We start from the raw sequence: 13295 nt of genomic DNA, 5'->3' as shown, positions 1-13295 counted from the left end.
GCATTTTTCATTTTGATCAGAAGGATTTCAAATGGAGCACTCCAACTTAAAACAAAAATATCTTCCTGCTTGGTTTACATATTGCCTGGATACATAACAGAAATGGAATATCGTGAATCATCATTGCTAAATCAGATCACAATCATAATTTCTTAACCTGATATAAAAACTCCATTATTGAGCAGCTCATAGTTAGTAATTTCAGAACTATTTTTTCAATTTAAATACCTTCAATTTATAGCTTTCAGAGAGATTTAATTCAAATTAGGTTAAAATACACAGATCTAGTTACCTCTCATTTAAAATTTACATTGTGTTTTTTTTTATATACCTTGACAGATACATTACAAGTATCCTTGAGATTCAATTTGCACTCCATTTGTGGTGTGTCTATTGCTCACTGTCATCCTTGTAGTACATAAATCATAACCCGTGATCCATTATGCTTCTTCTATTTACTCTGTGTATGATACAATCAGTCAACTCTACAAATAATTGACGCTGTTATTTCAAAAGGGCAGCGTCCTTCATCCTGATGAACATAAGCCGTACACACAGTTAAAACATGATCTAGGTTTTCTGAGTTTCCTCCTTCTTGTTAAGAGCAAATATTCACCTAGATTTAATTTCTCTGCACATGAAAAGGAGGAAAGAGGAGACATCAGTGTCACGGAAGTCATGAAGGATGAAAGTGCTCTTACCTTAGTGAACAAGAGGATGATTAAAGACCACTGAAATATTTAAAAGCACGGATAATGTATGTGGATAGTTTTGGTCAATATAATTGCCTGCATTTGATAAGAGCAACAAGAACGATCCCATGTGAAAAACAATGAATCTTCACATCTGACAAATATAAAAGAATAGGGAGCATCCAGTGTGTTACACCCAAGACGCATCAGAACACTGACAAGTGGAGATACAATTTTGGCAGGAAGTTATTGCACAAGTAATTAATTGATTCTCAACCATTTGGTATCTGTCCACCAATTTGAAAGGTATTCAATAAAATGTAAATCCCTTCTTAATTTAGAATCAATGTAAGAAGAAATTTCTTTACTTGAGACATGATAAATGTTTCAAATTATCTCCCAAACAATACAGAACTTAGTGTTTACCATTAGAACATATTTTAAACACTGAAAAAATTTTGAGGAATATTATACAGCAGGCAGAATACATGGAGCATGGTCTGAAATCCACTGTCTCCTGTATCCTTAGGATTCATAAAATGGACATCAACGTGTTAGCTAGAATTACGCTTCTTGGTTTTGATGCGGCAACATTACAGCTAGTGCCAATAATAATTGGCTCAAAGGGCCGAATGGCCTATTCCTACACCTATTTTTCTATGTTTCTATCCATTTGGCTCTTAATTAACCAAGCAAACACCCTCAGATCTCTCACAAATTCCTGTGTTAAAGCTCTGGTCGCCCCTCCCGCTTTGTTAATTAGACAGTAGCAAATCTAATATCATCTTTCCTCTTGAGGGCTTTCTTACCCTACTGTTGAAAGCAGATCCTCCGCGTGTGTCAGTGTATAGGCCTCACAGTGTCAAATTCGATAGATTATTTGAATACTGATAAACCCGACCGTTAGTTTTTTAGTTCATACACTATTTAGCCTGAGATAAGTCAATTGACAACACAAAGAGGGCAATGAAGGAAACACTGCTAAGTGCAATAAATAAACTGCTCAAAGACCTAGTAGCGGGTCAAGCAGCATCTGTGGAGACAATAGGATGGTCGATGTTTTGGGTTAAAACCCTGCATAATTCCTGATGCCTACAAATAATGCCATCAAGGAGCAGTAAATGAAGAGGTGGGTGACATTTATGAGCCATGAGTTACTTTCAATTTGACCCCTATAATGCAGATAGATTGTCTATAAACTGAAGAATATAGAGAACAAATAATCAGGTATTGGTCGATTTCTGGCAAGTTACCACTATATCATCATATTTGCAGACCATATCACTCCTCAAATCCACACAAGATTTTTTTTTAAATTATAACCACAGATCAACTTTGTTCCTCATGTAGTCAGATTTGCAATAAGCAATACAAAATAGAAAAATGTATGGCATCATTTAATTCAGTCATATTGTTCGAACAATTGACACATACAGTGCCCTCCGTAATTTTTGGGACAAAGGCCCATCATTTATTTATTTGCTATACGCCACAATTTGAGATTTGTAATAGAAAAAAATCACATGTGGTTAAAGTGCATATTGTCACATTTTATTAAAGGGTATTTTTATACATTTTAGTTTCACCATGTAGAAATTTCAGCTGTATGTATACATAGTCCTCCCATTTCAGGGCACCGTAATGTTTGGGACACATGGCTTCACAGTCGTTTGTAATTGCTCAGGTGCGTTTAATTGCCTCCTTAATGCAGGTATAAGAGAGCTCTCAGCACCTAGTCTTTCCTCCAGTCTTTCCATCTACTTTGGAAACTTTAATTGCTGTTTACCAACATAAGGACAAAAGTTGTGTCAATTAAAGTCAAACAAGCCATTATGAGACTGAGAAACAAGAATATAATTGTTAGAGACATCAGCCAAACCTGAGGCTTACCAAAATCAACTGTTTGGAATCATTAAGAAGAAAGAGAGCACTGATGAGCTTACTAATCGCAAAGGGACTGGCAGGCCAAGGAAGACTCCACAGCTGATTACAGAAGAATTATCTCTATAATAAAGAAAACACCCCAAACACCTGTCTGACAGATCAGAAACACTTTTCAGGTGTCAGGTGTGGATTTGTCCGCAGAAGACGTCACGAACAGAAGTACAGAGGCTACAATGCAACATCAAAGATGCAAGATGGGATGGTCAGGTTACAGTTTTCCAAAAAGTACTTAAAAGAGCAACCACAGTACTGGAAAAAGGTCTTGTGGACAGATGAGAAGAAGATTAACATATCAGAAAGATGGCAATGAGGAGAGAAAGAACTGCCCAAGATCCAAAGCATACCATCTCATCTGTGAAACACGGTGGTGGGGGTGTTATGGCCTGGGCATGTGTGGCTGCTGAAGGTACTGGCTCATTTATCTTCATTGGTGATACAACTGCTGATGGTAGTAGCATCATGAATTCTGAAGTGTATAGACACAGCCTATATGCTCAAATTCAAACAAATGCCTCAAAACTCATTGGCCGGCGGTTCATTCTACAGCAACACAATGATTCCAAACATACTGCAAAAGCAACAAAGGAGTTTTTCAAGCTAAAAAATGGTTAATTCTTCAAATGGTCAAATGGCCAAGTCAATCACTCAACCTGAACCCAATTGAGCATGCCTTTTATTTGCTGAAGAGAAAACTGAATGGGACTAGCCCCCAAAACAAGCATAAGCTAAAGATGGCTGCAATACAGGCCTGGCAGAGCAACACCAGAGATGACACCCAGCAACTGGTGATGTCCATGAATCGCAGACTTCAAGCAATCATTACATGCAAAGGATATGCAACAAAATACTAAACATGACTACTTTCATTTACATGACATTGCTGTGTCCCAAACATTATGGTGCCCTGAAATGGGGGGGACTATGTATAAACAATGCTGTTATTTCTACATGGTGAAACCGAAATGTGCAAAAATGGCCTTTCTTAAAATCTGACAATGTGAACTTCAACCACATGTGATTTTTTCTATTACAAATCTCAAATTGTGGAGTACAGAGGCAAATAAATAAATGATGGGTCTTTGTCCCAAACGTTATGGAGGGCACTGTATAGCTCACAGCATTGTAAAGTCCTCAATAGAGTAGAGGTGAACCGTAAACACTGAAGAGCTGTATTTAAACACTTATGAAGGTGTCTATTTACAATAAATATAGAGCAAACATACAAATGGATTGGCAAAATGTAATGAGCTAAATTGGCAAAATGTAATTGGCAGAATGTAATGTAATTAGGAATCAAAATGTAATGAGCTAAATCCACTTGCTTTACATCCTCATTTGCAGCTGAGTTTTACCAAGTTACTCTGCACCAAAATGTGCATCAAAATGACTACCGTGCACCTTTACCCCGCAACGCATCTGTTTTATGTAAGCAGCAATTGAATCAGAGCAGGATGTAGTCAGAGGTGCTGCAGAGCTGGAAATAGAAAATCTCAAAAATGGTACGTGTGTAGACAAAGATCACCTCAAGCCGATCATGGCAGATGGGTTGCAGACAATTTTGTACGTTCTCCCTGTGACCTGCGTTGGTTTTCTCCCATACTCCAAAGACATACAGATTTGTAGGTTAATTGGCTTGGTACAAATGTGAAAATTGTCCCGTGTGTAGGATAGTGTTAATGTGCGGGTATCACTGGACGGTGCGGACTCCATAAGCCTGTTTCCGCGCTGCATCTCAAAACTAAACAAATCCATCTTGTGATATTTGCAAAAAAATGCTTTTTCTTCCAAGACAGAGAAGAAAGTCAAGCGTGTTTAATTGTTGTATGTCCCGAAAAAGAAAAAGATAAAAAGATATATAATTCTTACTTGCAGTAGCACAACAGATAATGTAAACATACTCTATAAATACTATAAGAAACAACAAAAACAATGTGGAGATATATATATATATATATATATAAACAAACATTAATACTGCTTAGTTGGAAGAGGTTTGTTCTCCTCCAATACTAGAAACTTTTTTTCACCCCTGCGCTTAGTTGAAAAATACCTCCTTTCATCAGTCATTGAATATTGAGGAAGCAGATGAAGAATATGGTGGGGGAAGACAGATGGGGAGGTAGAAGTGGGTAACATGTAATGATGGGCCGCCCAAAGATTCAAACTATTTTCTCTGGTGTATATAAATGAAATTCTAAGTCCATCATGGTGCATAGATAAATGTAAATAACAGCGATGATTTAAAACTCTTATCAAATATTAATTTGCAGCATTTATTGCCATGAGAAAAACTGTATTCATTGTTTAAGTACAAACTCACCCGTATCCATTTGCCAGACATACACTGATCCATCTGAGCATCCCACCACCAGGTAATCATCAGAAGGTCTCCATTTGATAACTTGAATGGGAAATAGATGTCTCGATGCCAGCATTATACATTTCTTGTCTCGAAGACTGAGAAGACCCACCGAATGATCACTGGCCACCGAACAGATACAATACTGAACTCGGGACTACAGCCAAAGGAAAAAGAAGAAACATAAACATTTTAATATGGTAGCCAATTTGGTATGGGGACATTTTCACTGAATCGATCATTTTCTTTGAAAAATGCACATTTTATATCGTCTTGCAAAATAACGCTATGTTGAATGATTAAAAATTGTCTCAAAAGCATGGGAGAGGATTCTTCATAAGCCATTTTAAATGTTACTATCGAATCTGCCTCCACCATCATCCCAGGCAACACGATCCAGGCACCCACCACTCTGTGTAAAAAAAAACTTGCCACTCTTACCTTAAAACTATGCCTTCTAGTCTGACATTTCCACCTTCGGATTAAGTTCTGACTGTCTACCCTATCCATACGTCTCAGAATTGTTTTATATTTCTATCAGGATGATCCAGAAAAGAACAATCCAAATTCGTCTCACCTCTCTATATAGCTTAATATATACCTTTCATTCAGGTAACATGAATATGGAGAAACTTACATTTCCACAGTGAATTCCAGAAATAGAAGTGCATAATAATTATGCATGGAGCTAAAAATAATGACACAAAGTGTTGGGAGAGACGTGGACAACGCAGAGGTTTTATAAACTGCGTGAGATATTGAAATGGAGAGTTTCAGAGCAGGAGCCCGGTTAATTGAAGAAAAGATAAGGAAGAAACAGTAGCGCAGCGGTAAAGTTGTTGCCTTCCAGTGCTTGCATCACTGGAGACTCGGGTTTGATCCCGACTGTGGGTGCTGCCTGTACGGAGTTTGTATGTTCTCCCCTTGACCTGCGTAGGTTTTCTCCGAGATCTTCAGTTTCTTCCCACATTCCAAAGACGTATCGGTAGGTAGGTAAATTGGCTTGGTAAATGTATAAATTGTCCCTGGTGTGTGTAGGATAATGTTAATATGCGGGGAACTCTGGTCGGCAGGGATCCGGTGGGGCGAATGACCTGTATCTCTAAACTAAACTAAACTGCATTTTGTGTCTAATAATAATAATAATATCTTCCACTCTGTATCTCTAAACTAAACTAAACTGGCGATAGTTAAATTCCAATCTCTATGAAGCGGCTTGAAATGCCATTCATAAAGTTTGTGCAGTCATGACAAAAAGCATGTGTGCATATATGTGCATGCAATTCTAGTCATCCCAATGTTCAGCAGCAGTGCACCTCGTCTTCAACTTACCAGATATGCCACCACGACATTCAAATCCATGGTATTATTGAAGTTTTTGTTATATTTTGTGATACAAAACAATTTCAAAAATTATCTTTAGAGTCTTTGAGACCTCAGGATTTGTTAAAACTTGCCACCTCTTTCAAAGCTGTTGAATTGCATAATGGCAACAAAAAATGCTACAAATATCTTCAAAAACAAGCGGGCTTTGTGTAGGAAAGAACTGCAGATGCTGGTTTAAATCAAAGGTAGACTGTGAAGCGGCTGTGAAGCGGCTTTAGACTGTTTTACGATTTTACTGTTCTCTTTTTTTTTTATAAATCATGTTTCTTGGGGTATCTAAATTTTATTAGTTGTTTAGGTTATGACGATCGGATGGAAGCTGCACACCAAATCTCGTTGCACCTATGTGCAATGGCAATAAAATATATTATTATTATTATTATACACAAAATGCTGTAATATCTCTGCGGGACAGGCAGCATCTCTGGAGAGAAGGAATGGGTGACGTTTCGGGTCGAGATTGAAGAAGGGTCTCGACCCGAAACTTTACTCATTAAGAGTCTGAAGAAGGGTCTCAGCCTGAAACATCAACCATTAAGAAACTTTCCATGTGGCACCTTATCAATCGCTTTCTGAAAACCTAGGTCTTCTTCTTGCGTATGGCGTGCTCAGCTTAAAGTTGTACATCAAAGGTAGACATCCAGGCCAGGACAGCATCAGTTGCTGGGTGGATGGCTTTGATGCCACCAGGGAAAAGCCTCAGTGGTCAGTCATTCACGATGTGTGGGATGGTCTAGTCTGGATGTCCGCAGTCCCAAGCAGGGCTGCCTGTCATCCCCCACTTATGCAGGCAATGTGCTGCCCTTGCATGGAGGGTGCAGATTCTGTTCATGGTTAGCCATTGCTTGCGATGGAGGTTAAAACCCGGTGGTTTCACTGTAGGGTCTGTGATGACCTCCCCGTTGTTGGTGTTGGCATCTTTCCAGGCTCTGCGCCACTCAATCTTGGGGTCAAAGTCTTCAAGGGATTTAACGGAAGACCAGAAGGGTCAGCGGGACTTCAGGCGCATGTTGAGCAGATTGTTCAAGTTAACATGGATGGGAAGGTCAGGGTTAGCCTCGATGGTGCACCAATCTTTCAACATCCTCTCCCTTCTGCATATGCTGAGAGGGGCGATATGAGAGAGGACAGGGAGCCATTGCAAAGGTGTTAACAACCTTCACGTGGTCCACCCTGTTTGACTAGTGCAATCAACCTGACGTGCACAAACAAATAGAGAGTGTTTTGGTGGCACTTTTGACCAAAACCTAGGTATAAAACGTCTACTGACTTTCCTTTGTCTGTCCTGCTATTTACTTCTTCAAAGGATTCCAGCAAATTTGTCAGGCAAGACCTCCCCTTCACAAAGTCAGACTAACTGGCATATAGCCCCCACTATGTGTAGGAAAGAACTACAGATGCTGGTTTAAATCAAAGGTAGACACAAGTCTGAAGAAGGGTCTCGATCCGAAACGTCAACCATTCCTTCGCTCCAGAGATGCTGCCTGTCCCGCTGAGTTACTCCAGCACTTTGTATCTACCAGTGTCTACTCTTTTCCAAGTTTTAAATGAGTAGCTTCAGGATAAGTGGCATTTAAGCATAACAAGACTAAACGGTTTGTTTAATCTTGGTATGGTTTAAATGCTGCTTTAAGCGGAACCTTAGACTTTGTTTTATTTATTCCTTTTTCTGATCTGTCAATAAATGTATGGATCAATCCATTACTGAATCACTGAACAATTAATTCATAATTTTCACATTAAATAATTTGATAATCAATGGCCAGCTTCCTATCTTATAATTTTGTAATGACCGTATCCTTATATCCAAACCTCTATCATGATTACTGTAATTGTTTGTGGAATTTCTGCCACACTGGAATCACAAATACATAGATTTGAAAAGCGATTCACAAGCCACATTCTCCATTTCAAAAGCATAACCATTGGAATCATTGCACAAACAATTTACCATGTGCATTACAACAATTAATTTATCTTGTACTCCATTTTTGGTTAAGGATCCCAACAAAAACAACAAAGATTTCACAGCAGATACAAGAAATTGCCGATATTGGTTTACAAAAAAAGTCATAATGTGCTCGAGAAACTCAGCGGGCAGCACCTCTGGAGAACATGGATAGAAAGGGTTTGGATCCTTTTTCAGATTGATTGTTTGGGATGGGTGGGGGTCGGGGAGAATGGGTGGAAGGGAATAAGGGGCAGGATAGAACCTGGCAAATGATAGGTGAATACAGGAGAACGGAGCTTTTGATCGCCAGATGGTTGGACAAAGGTCTGAGGTGAAAATACTAAAGGGTTCATAAAAGGGTAGAAGAGTTGCAAATTATGAAGCCAGAGTAAGGAATGTAGGTGGAACGGGAGGGGAGAAATGGGTGTAGGTGGGTACAGGGAAGATGGGGGGGGGGGGGGGGGGGGGGGGGGGAAGTCGAGGGGAAAACTGGAGAGTTCAATGCTTATACCACAGCATTGGAAGCAACCCAAGCTGTAAATGAGGTGATGTAGGCCCAGTTTGCGTGTGGCCTCACTCTGGCAATGGAAGCTGCCCAGGAGAGAAAGGTCAGAATGAAAATAACAAGAATGGTTAGCAACCAGTAGATCCATGTGTTTGCTGAAATGGGCACCGAGTCTGCACTTGGTCTCTGGGTAAAGGAGGATACATCAGGAATGAGGTGCACATCAACCTCGGCCTCACCTGAATGGATTGCTGGGGTCCCTGTAATATATAGTATGTGAGCAAGGAAGTATATGGACAGGTGTTGAGGGAGGAGGCATAGGGCAGGAGTGCGAAGGAGGTTTAGAGACAGGTGTTGAGGGAGGAGGTATAGGGGTATTTCCTTATTCAATAATGGTAATGGACAAGAGTGTTGCATCAGTGACTACTGTCTGTATCAGGGGAATAGGATCTGAGAAAAGTGAACCATTTTCTCCAATTTGAAAATGATTTTCAAGGTGGTTCTTAGGAAAATTCGAAGCAGCCTATTTTGAAGCACTATTCATCACGTCCTTTTCACCCACAACGAATATAACAATACACTCTAATGACTTCTGAGGGCCTCTTAAGTGGCCTTACTTGGCGATTTATTCAATTTGTTTGCTTCTGTGTGTTCTTTAGAAGGGAAAGATATGTATGTATAACTGAGCACCGTTCTGGTTGATTGAATAATAATAAATTCACTCTTCTGAAGCCAAATTAGGTCAGTTGTCTAATAATTACCCCTAAAATTATTGTGCAAAATGAAAATTTGGTTGCATCTAAAATGTGTAATCATTTCTGAAAACTATCCATAAAGTAATTTTAAAATTCCTCCACTGACCTTTAAGTAGGTTAAGTTTACAGGATATAAAATAATAATTTTGCAGCACAAATAATTATTAAAACATCTATTTCTTAATTGAGCACTAAAGGATCAGTATAAATGTTTTACCATCAAAGATTAAATTTATACAAACTAAATTCTGAGGAGCTAATAAAGAACTTACACTGCAATTCTCAGGTGGAACTACCAGTTGTGTGATCTCTCCGCCATGGACACAAAAGGTATGCTTCATTTCCCCAGAGTTGATGTCCCAGATGATTACAGAGAAATCTACACCACCTGACACCAAGTAGCGCTGATCATACCGTATGGCGACCTGGTGTGGGTACAACAGGCAAGTCACTTTGCCGCGATGGCCTCGAAGTGTTCGGTGGGGTGGCCAACCTGAGGAGATTTAAATTCATACACAAAAATGCTTAAATCAGCACATATTCAAATTCACAGAAAGTCAGGCAAATTAAATGAAAATTATGTAAAAACTAAAACGAAAAAGAGCCGATACCTTTCATATACCCATTGCCTGGACCAGCGTTATGTTAGTCATAAAGACCAGAAACTGGCCTTTGGACCTCTCTCTATGCTGGCCAAGACGACCATCCAAGCCATTTGTCTGCATCTGACCCATATGCCTCCAAACCTTTCTTACCCATGTACTTGTTCAAATGTATTTTAAGACCAGAAAGCTATTAAGTAGTAATAAAAAAATCTAAATGATTAACTAATGTCCTCTTGGAAAAAAAAATCTGTCCTTATTACCCAGTCTAGTCTTCTATCAGATCAGGTGACTGCCACAGAAGGTAGTTGAGGCCAGTTCATTGGCTATATTTAAGAGGGAGTTAGATGTGGCCCTTGTGGCTAAAGGGATCAGGGGGTATGGAGAGGTAGGTAGGTACAGGATACTGATTTGGATGATCAGCCATGATCATATTGAATGGCGGTGCAGGCTCGAAGGGCCGAATGGCCTACTCCTGCACCTATTTTCTATGTTTCTATGAAAGAAATTCCTTATCTCCATCCTAAAAGAATATTGTTTAATTCTAAGGCTATGACCTCTCATCCCAGACTCTTCCACTAGTGGAAACATCTCTCCACATCCACCTCTATCCAAGCCTTTCACTATTCTGTACATTTCAATGATGTCCCCCTCATTCTTCTACACTACTGCAAATATTGGCCCAGTGCCATCGATATGGCCTACTCCTGCACCTATTTTCTATGTTTCTATGTTTCTTTTCAGAAGTATCCACAACTAAATCATATTTTATTTAGATCGATCATAGCACCCATTGCCTCCTGCTCTCCAAGTAATAAAGTCCAAGCCTATCCGGCATCTCCCTGTTGCTCAATCCCACGAGTCCTAGAAAAATCCTCGTATACCTTATCTACACCCTTTCCAGCTTAATGAAACCCTTCGTACAGCAGAGTGACCAAACTGAACACAATATGCCATTGCCTTGTAAAGTTAATCATAAAGTCCCAACTCCTATACTCAAAACGATGACTGATGAAGGCCAATGTACATAAACACACTCTTTACCACCCTACCACATGTGACACCTCTTTCATAGAAACATAGAAACATAGAAACATAGAAATTAGGTGCAGGAGTAGGCCATTCGGCCCTTCGAGCCTGCACCGCCATTCAATATGATCATGGCTGATCATCCAACTCAGTATCCCGTACCTGCCTTCTCTCCATACCCCCTGATCCCCTTAGCCACAAGGGCCACATCTAACTCCCTCTTAAATATAGCCAATGAACTGGCCTCAACTACCCTCTGTGGCAGAGAGTTCCAGAGATTCACCACTCTCTGTGTGAAAAAAGTTCTTCTCATCTCGGTTTTAAAGGATTTTCCCCTTATCCTTAAGCTGTGACCCCTTGTCCTGGACTTCCCTAACATCGGGAACAATCTTCCTGCATCTAGCCTGTCCAACCCCTTAAGAATTTTGTAAGTTTCTATAAGATCCCCTCTCAATCTCCTAAATTCTAGAGAGTATAAACCAAGTCTATCCAGTCTTTCTTCATAAGACAGTCCTGACATCCCAGGAATCAGTCTGGTGAACCGTCTCTGCACTCCCTCTATGGCAATAATGTCCTTCCTCAGATTTGGAGCCCAAAACTGTACGCAATACACCAGGTGTGGTCTCACCAAGACCCTGTACAACTGCAGTAGAACCTCCCTGCTCCTATACTCAAATCCTTTTGCAATGAAACTAACATACCATTTGCTTTCTTTACTGCTTGCTGCACCTGCATGCCTACCTTCAATGATTGGTGTACCATGACACCCAGGTCTCGCTGCATCTCCCCCTTTCCCAATCGGCCACCATTTAGATAATAGTCTGCTTTCCTGTTTTTGCCACCAAAATGGATAACCTCACATTTATCCACATTATACTGCATCTGCCAAACATTTGCCCACTCACCCAGCCTATCCAAGTCACCTTGCAGTCTCCTAGCATTCTCCTCACAGCTAACACTGCCCCCCAGCTTAGTGTCATCCGCAAACTTGGAGATATTGCCTTCAATTCCCTCATCCAGATCATTAATATATATTGTAAATAGCTGGGGTCCCAAATAGTCACTGCCTGGATCCAAAACGCCCGTACTAGTTACATCCTCGAAAAATTCTATAAGATGAACCCCCAGCCATGTGCTTTACCTTTCGTATACTAATCTCTTATGCTGACCTTTGTCCAATGATTTTCACCACTTTCCAAACTGTGCTCCTCGAAAAATTTCTATAAGATTCGTCAGACATCTTTACCTTTCGTAAATCCATGCTGACTCTGTCCAGATTTCCCCACTTTCCGATGTGCTGCTACCCATCTTAATAACTGACTCTAGCAGTTTCCCCACCGCCGATGTTAGACTAACTGGTCTGTAATTCCCCGTTTTCTCTCTCCCTCCCTTCTTAAAAAGTGGGGTTACGTTTGCTACCTGCCAATCTTCAGGAACTACTCCAGAATCTAAAGAGTTTTGAAAGATTATTACTAATGCATCAACTATTTCTGGAGCTACTTCCTTAAGTACTCTGGGATGCAGCCTATCTGGCCCTGGGGATTTATCGGCCTTTAATCCATTCAACACCACTGTCAGAGAACTATGTACCTCTACTCCCAGATCCTTCTGCATTGCGACACTCCCCAGGGCCCAACCATTCACTATTAAGGTACTGCCCTATCTTGACTTCCCAAAACACAACAAACCTATCTCCATTTAATTTTATTAGCCATTCCTCAGCCCACATGATCAATTGATCGAGACCATGCTGTAATTTTTAATACTCATTCGCACTGTCTTGGATACCACCCACTTTAGTTTTGTCTGCAAACTTACTAGTCATGCCTTGTACATTGTCATACAAATCGATGATATAAATCACAATTATTTTTTTTATTACTTTTTTTATGATACTGCCTGTAAGGGAAATTCATTTTGTTGTCTCAAATTGAGACAATGACAATAAATTTGAATACAATACAATACAATACAAAAACCAATGGGCCCAGCACCTATCCTTCAGGCACACCACTTGTCACAGACCTTCAAACCAAAAAACAACCCTCCACCATCACCCTCTGCATCCTTCC

General features: G+C 40.0%; 1 protein-coding gene across 3 annotated transcripts in view; it reads right to left on the bottom strand.

The window, feature by feature from the left end:
- The window catches only part of LOC129714210 (WD repeat-containing protein 7), a 546583-nt gene that overhangs the window by 453106 nt on the left and 80182 nt on the right, over positions 1 to 13295 (bottom strand). For all 3 annotated transcript variants that reach the window (XM_055663773.1, XM_055663850.1, XM_055663908.1), the window contains 2 exons: positions 9865 to 10085; positions 4957 to 5152 (listed from right to left, as the gene is read on the bottom strand). In XM_055663773.1, coding sequence (XP_055519748.1) covers positions 4957 to 5152; positions 9865 to 10085 — 417 coding nt within the window. The remainder of the gene's footprint in view (positions 1 to 4956; positions 5153 to 9864; positions 10086 to 13295) is intronic.

Source organism: Leucoraja erinacea, chromosome 1 (assembly GCF_028641065.1).
Source record: "Leucoraja erinacea ecotype New England chromosome 1, Leri_hhj_1, whole genome shotgun sequence".
Classification (NCBI taxonomy): domain Eukaryota; kingdom Metazoa; phylum Chordata; class Chondrichthyes; order Rajiformes; family Rajidae; genus Leucoraja; species Leucoraja erinaceus.
The sequence above is the reverse complement of the archived record's forward strand: the minus strand, read 5'-3'. Positions and strand labels throughout refer to the sequence as shown.